The sequence below is a fragment of the Dipteris shenzhenensis genome, chromosome 26 (genome assembly GCF_047967505.1).
Source record: "Dipteris shenzhenensis isolate YYH24624 ecotype China chromosome 26, Dip_SZ_1.0, whole genome shotgun sequence".
Taxonomy (NCBI): Eukaryota; Viridiplantae; Streptophyta; class Polypodiopsida; order Gleicheniales; family Dipteridaceae; genus Dipteris; species Dipteris shenzhenensis.
The window spans coordinates 15,119,911-15,127,107 of NC_141621.1; the positions used below are offsets into that span (position 1 = coordinate 15,119,911).

The 7,197-nt window shown below is 44.0% G+C and overlaps 1 protein-coding gene across 1 annotated transcript in view; it reads right to left on the reverse strand.

The window, feature by feature from the left end:
* Positions 1-6,835, reverse strand: part of SMU1 (transducin family protein / WD-40 repeat family protein) — an 85,228-nt gene extending 78,393 nt beyond the window's left edge. The window contains exon 1 of the mRNA XM_087397339.1: positions 6,595-6,835. Within this exon, the coding sequence (XP_087253465.1) occupies positions 6,595-6,623 (29 nt within the window). The 5' untranslated portion in view covers positions 6,624-6,835. The remainder of the gene's footprint in view (positions 1-6,594) is intronic.
* Positions 6,836-7,197: the final 362 nt, after the last annotated feature.

The following is a 7,197-nucleotide window of genomic DNA, read 5'->3' on the forward strand; positions in this document are numbered from 1 at the left end:
AGCTGGAAAATTTGAAGTTGAAGTAGTGCTTCACCTTGTAAGTTGACTTCAGGGGTCTTTTTTGGACTTGAGTCGCTGATCTTCGAAGAGGCTGCACGCGAGCGCTACGACATATCTGAGGTCCCTGTGCGAAGAGCACGAACCTGTGCTCTAGTTTGTACCATTCCTAGAAGAAGATCCGGGCTGCTCCCTGAGATTGCTCATGTTGGAGGGGGCAGGCGAGGCAGGATGGAACCACCCGTGGAAATCTGGTAGATGAGGTCCTGTATGAGGTAACACTGATGATGCCTGAAATGGGTGTTACTGCTCGTGAGAGTATAGGGGTATATTGTAGAGTCCACGGATCTGACAAGAGATAAGGAGCTGCTGTCAGGAGTGGAGGATATCCAGGAGAAGGAGTGCCTTCAGAGTGTAAATACTATCTTGGGGAAGGTAAAGCCTGTGCACGAGGATATTTGAGAGCTGAAGGAGGTGGAGAGTACCCTAGAGATGCTAAAGCTGAGGGGTAAAAGTCTCTCCAAAGATGGACAACAAACTCGTGACGAATATCCGGTTCTGGATATCTATGTGTCTCGTGAAACACAACCTAGACTGTGCTGAGGAAGGAATGCAATTGAGGTGCCTCACGCAGAAGGTATAGGATGTGGTCCAAATCACTGGAAGGGCACGTGACACAAAAGACCCACGATGCAAAAGCTCCGAAATGGGCTGGTTGTGCAAACTGAACACGATATTGTGTGATAGATGATGCCTGAGGTGTCCTTGAAGGGACTCGGGCATTACCAAGGGTTTCCATGCTTTAAGGAGGGGGCTTTCATTTGCTGTAATTTGATAATGAGCAGCAAATAACAATATGAAAGATAATCCTTAGAAATAGAATGGAAAGAATCCACCTGAAATAGATTAGATCTGCCAGACTGTGCTGAAAAGCGTGTACCAATGGTGGGCTTTGGGCTGGAAAAAAAGTACAGCATCAATTGCGAGTTGAAGGAGGTCCTGATGTCGAGTTGGTAGAAGGCAATAGTCAGGCTTCAAATTTCGAAATTAGGGTTTGCTGTAGAGGGAGGCGATTCAGCGACCAAACAGTCCGGTTGTGGGCAGAAATATGTCACCAACAATGGCACAATCAACCAGTTGGGGCTTGAGCTGTTGATAGAGGTGAGGTTTTCTTGTACAAGAGGGGCTGCCGTACAACAAGGCCTTTGTTCGCAGGCTGAGATGGCGAGGTGAAGAGATCTAGCAGGCTGTGCAGAGATTGGCGTCAGGCTGTCACTCTTCAGGGCAATGGAACCCATCCATGGTTGAGCAGAGGCTGGCGAACAAATAGAAGGCTGAGGGCATGATTGGCTTGACTATGAAAGGCTGCCAAAGGCTGAGCAAAAACCTGCAAACAGAGATCGGCAAGCTTGACATGGGCTTGGCGTGGGCTGGCAAGCAGAAAACAGCAAGGGAGGGGCAGAATCGGCCTGATAGACTGTACGGAACAGCAGGCATGACTTTCGAGAAGAGGGCGCGACTTACGAGATGCCAAAAACCGATTTGTGAAGGCTGCAATAACTGCTAGGCCTTGCTTTTCCCAAAAATTAAAGGTTGGGTTACTTGGACGCAAGGGTAATCTTGGGTTGGGCCTTAGGTTTAGGGCTGGTTGCCCTTTTTAAGCCCTCTAGGTACCCTTTTGTAGGGTGGTGCTTGGTGCCAAAGGGTGTGCCTATTCTAAGGGGTGTGACCCTTTGGAATAGGTGTACCTTTTCATGAAGGGGTGTTACCCTGTTTTAAAGAGGGGTGTCCCCACACGAAAATATGTGTCCTTTTTTTCACGATGGGGTGTGTCCCTTGGGTGAGGAGTCAAAAACTCTTCATCAAAAGGTGTGTCCGATGGTGGAAAAGATGCGTCTCGTGATGTGAGGAAGATGGAGAAGCCACTGATGACTTTAGGTGGGGTTGGCGCTAAAAAATTTTACACTCATTCTCTCCATCTCTTCCATGCACAATGTGCATGGATATCCTTCTAGCGGAAAAAGATGTATCACATAGGCGCTAGAAGGTAGGGGGCATTTCCTACAGGCAGGAGCGAAATTTACTCTGATACCACTGTAAGAAATCCTAGATTTACTGTATTTAGAAATGTGCTAAGGAACAGAAAGGAGACTGAAATAGCAGAGAACAAGGAATATTTGTATTGCTTGAGTGTCTGCCGTGTGTCATTCATACAATTGGGCCTCTCTTATATAGAGAGTGAAGAGTCACACACGAAAAGGTGTGTACTCCAAAGTGTATGTGCATGAAGAGGTGTGTACCCCTTGTGAAGGGTGTGACCCTTGATGAGAATGTACATTACAATGGGAGCGTCTCTTCAATAGAATGTCTCTTGTGAAGGGTTGTGCCTCATAGGAAGTGTCCTGTCGAAAGGGCATACCCTTCCACAAGTGTCCATTCATTAAACCATCCATAAGTCTAAGGTATAGAGAAAGGAATACGTCACAGATCGTGACATCTCCTTATCCACAATGGGCCTATACCCACCCATCAAAGAAGCTGCTCCATCTGCTTCCTCAAAAGCGCACTCGTGAGAACATTGAAAGAATCGTTGGGGTCGGTTTACATACCTACACCTTTTGCATTTAAACCTCCACATATCCCAAACGATTACACAGTAAGTTCTTAGAAAGCCGCTCAAAATTGTGAATGATCTGTCCAAGACATTCTAGATCATAGACCATGATGCCACTCTCCAACCTATCAAGCGAATAGCAATCATTAAGATAGCCCTTGCCCAATTAAAATTGCAATACCCAACAATTATGGCATTCTATTATTGCATGCCATGCATGTGGCCATGTTCCTACTTTGACTCACAATTTTGATGTGACATTGTGCAAAGCTTAAGTTTATGTTATAGTGTGCTAGTGTATGGAAATGGTCTGGGTATTTCCACCCATCTTTCTCATCGTCCTTGGTTGATGTTACATGAATAGCAATTACTCAAATAATCTAGCCAAAGATTAGCATCCGTAGTAATTCTTTTGATCCTTAACCAACATTAGCCATGCATGGTTAAGCTCCTGTATCTATTGCATGTCCCACACTTCTGTTTTGTCAGCATCGATTGTATCCAACTGTTCTACAGTGGCTTCTTTAGCTTGAACTTCCTCTTTTGTTCCGAGCTTGATACTACATTTGGAAGTAGCTTAAGCCCACTTTGCTTCTGAAGCTTCTGGGATCACGAGCTCATCCATAACATAATTTGTCAATTGGAAGGAAAGATCAATTTCCTCCTGGGTATAACCAGCCTGCATGAGAGTCCTAATTGTTTCTACCCTGCTGTAACCAGCCACCAAATCTTCATGTTCCTCAGGGGCTGTCAATAGCCCTTTGTAGGTGCACTCTCAGTCTGCACAAAAAGCTTTTAAAACCGCACCGAGCTTGGATTGTTGCACACTCCTTCTCTTGTCCTTTCCTAGGATTTCTCCCATGATTCTTGCATGGACAATTCCATGCCAGTTTACCTTTTCACCCTATTCTGCTGTGTTAAGGAATGATTATCCTCAGACATATAGTCGTACTTTGCCAATAACAAAACTCTTTCTAAAAACCACAGTAGCTGCATTCAACGATTAGCCCTCCTGCAATTCTTGATTAAAACCATAGACTCATTCTTTTGGGTAACAGTTTAGTCGAGCATCATTCAACTTTTTGCTTTCCAAAGCAACTAGTTTCCCATCTTAGAATAGAGCATCACCTATAGCAAAATATCTAGCATTTTTTTCAATCATGAATGGCTTGTTAGGATCAACAACGGCTAGCAAAGTTATAGTAGTCACTTGATGTTTCAAAGTCTCAAATAGGCGTTGCAACTTACAAGCTTGCCGCTCACTTTTGAGCCCCTTAAGAAGTTGGCCAATAGGAGAGCAATCACTGCTTAATCTATAACCTTTTTCTGATAAGGAAGTTCTTGACTTGTTAGATCTTGTATCTAGCAATGTTAAACCCAACTGAACATTCTTTTCCCCTATCATAAGTAGTGGGTAGGCTCAGGTAAAGCATTGATACATGAACACCTGGCAAATCTTATTTTTACTGATGTTGACAATCTATTGAGGATTGCTTCAGTTTGGCTCCACAACAGCCTCAAAGTGCTGAATGTAGCCTTTGGAACTAATGCCAGTGCAGACCTCAATCAATGATGTCAAGGATGCCCAAAAAATGTCCTAGATTCCTTCAAGAGTGGTAATCTTTTAGTGCTTCTAAAGCTAGTAAAGGTCGTCTAGAAATTGGATCCAAGTTATACTAAACAAATTCTTTCAAATTTTGCCCTTTGTTTTAATTTTCTAGTTAGAGAGAGGTTACATGGCTCTTTCGCTTTTTAAAGTTTTTTAATTTTGAAAAAGGTGGGGAATTTAGAAACTGTTTGACACACACATATAATGAAATGGTTACCACCAATGAGGCCATTCTAGATAACATTCATAAGGCACGCCATTCTCCCTGTACAGTGCAAGATGATTGTAACAATACACATATTCAAGAGATTGAGAACTACCTAATTTTTAGAGGCATCATATGCATCATCACTACACATTGATGATGGAGTCTGCTACTCCTATGGAGACAAACGTGAATTGTCCATCATGGACGCTTTGTCATGGCTGACAAAACATTGTATTGAAAGTTGGTCAGCAAATTGATCTATCTTTTCAACACACAACTCAATATCACGTACATTGCTCAGATGTTTCCTAATAAACTAAGCCAAGACCATTGGAAAGCCAAAATGCAACTAATCAAATACATGAAGGCAATCAGGCCTTCACGTGCCACTCTCAACAACTTTTGTGACTCAAACAAGGCAAGTGATCTAGGCTCATGGCATTTAACCTGGAGCTACCATTTCTTGCTCAAACAAGTTTGTGTGTCCTAGATCAACAAGAACTAGTGCTTTCCTTCACGTGGGCAAAGTATAGGATCCTTATATGTTCCCATGTCCTCCGAGATACATCCAAACCCATAAGCCTCATGTGTCATATAGCAAGGCGCTCTTTTGGTGGTTAACTAGGGTTGCATGGCCATTCGGAGAAACCAGCAATCTATGCTCTCTCTCGAAGGCATTCAGGTTTAGTACCACTTCATTTATGAGAAGAACTAGAACAAACAAATGAAGATTGCCTACCACTGTACCGCATATACTATGCCAACATCTTCATGGAGGTGCTTAAACTAGATTCACATGCATATATTCTTCATCTGAAGAACGATAGTTTGGACATCGAGAGTGACCGCAAAGTTGATGCTCCACCTTGTGTGCATAAGTCTGAGCCATTGCTCACATCTCATTCCCCACTGTGAGGAATGTAAATGGTCTAGTGATACAATAGGGTTTCACGTAATTGTGCAGCTGTCGAGGGGTCCAAAATTACTTGCATCGGAGGGACTAGCCAATGGCAAACCAGTAACCTGTGTCATAATTTAGCCCACACTGCAGCCTTCATGTAGCAGACCTAGAGGAGACTAGAGGTGAACTAGTAGGCGAACTCCCTGTCAGCTAGTGCGCCCATTCCAATATCGCTCCCCTAGGCCTCCACTTTCATCTCCAGCCCAAATGAGCAGGAAGGAGAGGTCTACAGCTCCTTTCTTCACTTTTGATGCCCCCTTTGTGGCTGCCGTTAAATTCATCCTTAAGCTCCCTTCTTGTCAAGTTTGTCTACACTTTTCTGCATGTGTTTGAGCTCCACTCTTTGGAGAAGATCCAGTCTTGTGGTTTCAAGTTTATACTTTCGCTTCTAGTTGAGTGAACTCTCACAAGCAGATCAGCATATCCATTGCATTCTGTGTAGGTTGCATCCATGCACAAAACACCCATCGCCAACGTAAAGAGATCTAGTCTTTTTAAAACCTCTTTAATTCAACCAGCCTGTCACCTCCATGAATAGGCAAACTTGGCATGGCAATTGAATTCGAAGAGCAGCCTATAGCTGCGGCATCAAAATCAAAGTGTTTCCACTTGTTTCAATTGGCTATTATAACTCATCTCACATGCCACGTGACATCTTTTCCAAGAGCCTACAGGTCATGCGTCATTAATGTCCTTGACTTGTGCTTTTGCACTAGCGGATGGAGAAAGGACGAAGTAGTATCAGAGCGCAGCTAACAAACACATGCAGCATGTTAAGCACCAAGGAGACTGGTGTGGTTGTAAAACAAAAAATGGTTTTTAAAGTTCCAGCTATCGTAAATAGCACCAACCTGCTAATATGTTTGACACATTTTGCATCAAAGTCAAATACTCACCCCTTAACCACGAAAAGCCTCCTCATTTTCACATACCCCCAAAAATCATGGTGAATGCCAGATAATTGAAGGTACACTTTTCTCGCTGAACGAGAAAATTTGTAACTAGCCTGCCTTCTGCCAGTCGTATCGAAAATTTTGGCAGCTATAGCCAACCACTCTCCCAGATTTAAATTTGAAAAACAAGTTAAAACAGACTAATGAACGAGCCCGATCGCAGAAGCCTTGGACTTGAGCTAAACCATGATCAGGGAAAGCAAGTAAAAAATTTCAAGAAGATGGAAGAAAGGAAAAGATTGCGGAGCATACTCAGGAGCTTCAATTTCAAGGGCGGACATGGCGTGATAGAGTAGAAGCTCTCCCTGCTATGACGAAAAGTCCTCTGCTTTGCTGCTCAGTTGGCTCATTTGATTGCGGTTGATGCTGCAATCAAACTAGGGCTCCCTTTACTTAACCTCATTCTGCCATGTGGCCTCAGCGTGGGTTCAGACCGGACCGATGCTGCATGGGTATGCACAAACCTGTCCGCACACAAAAGACTTCATCCACCACTCTCCCCCCCCGCCCAAGCACCAGTCAAGAAATTGAAAACCAATGGCAACCTCTAGCGAGCTGCAACAGCTGACCACCTCCCATGGGGGGCCAGGGGAAAGCTACAAGAGTCCGCCCCGTTTGAACATCGCACAGCGGTGCCAACAACATTTAGACCAAGAGGCTAAAACGTGTGGTTTGTGAATGTGCCAAACCTAAGCTCAAGGCCCAGGAGTAGCTCAAGATTCTATCTTGGTCACCCCGTATGGAGGTGCTTGTGGCACTTTCCATTTCAATACAACGCCCCAAAAAAAAGATATCGCACAATGGCAACAGTCCTATTTGTGTTGCGGATCATGCCCTTCATGGATGCGTTAATTT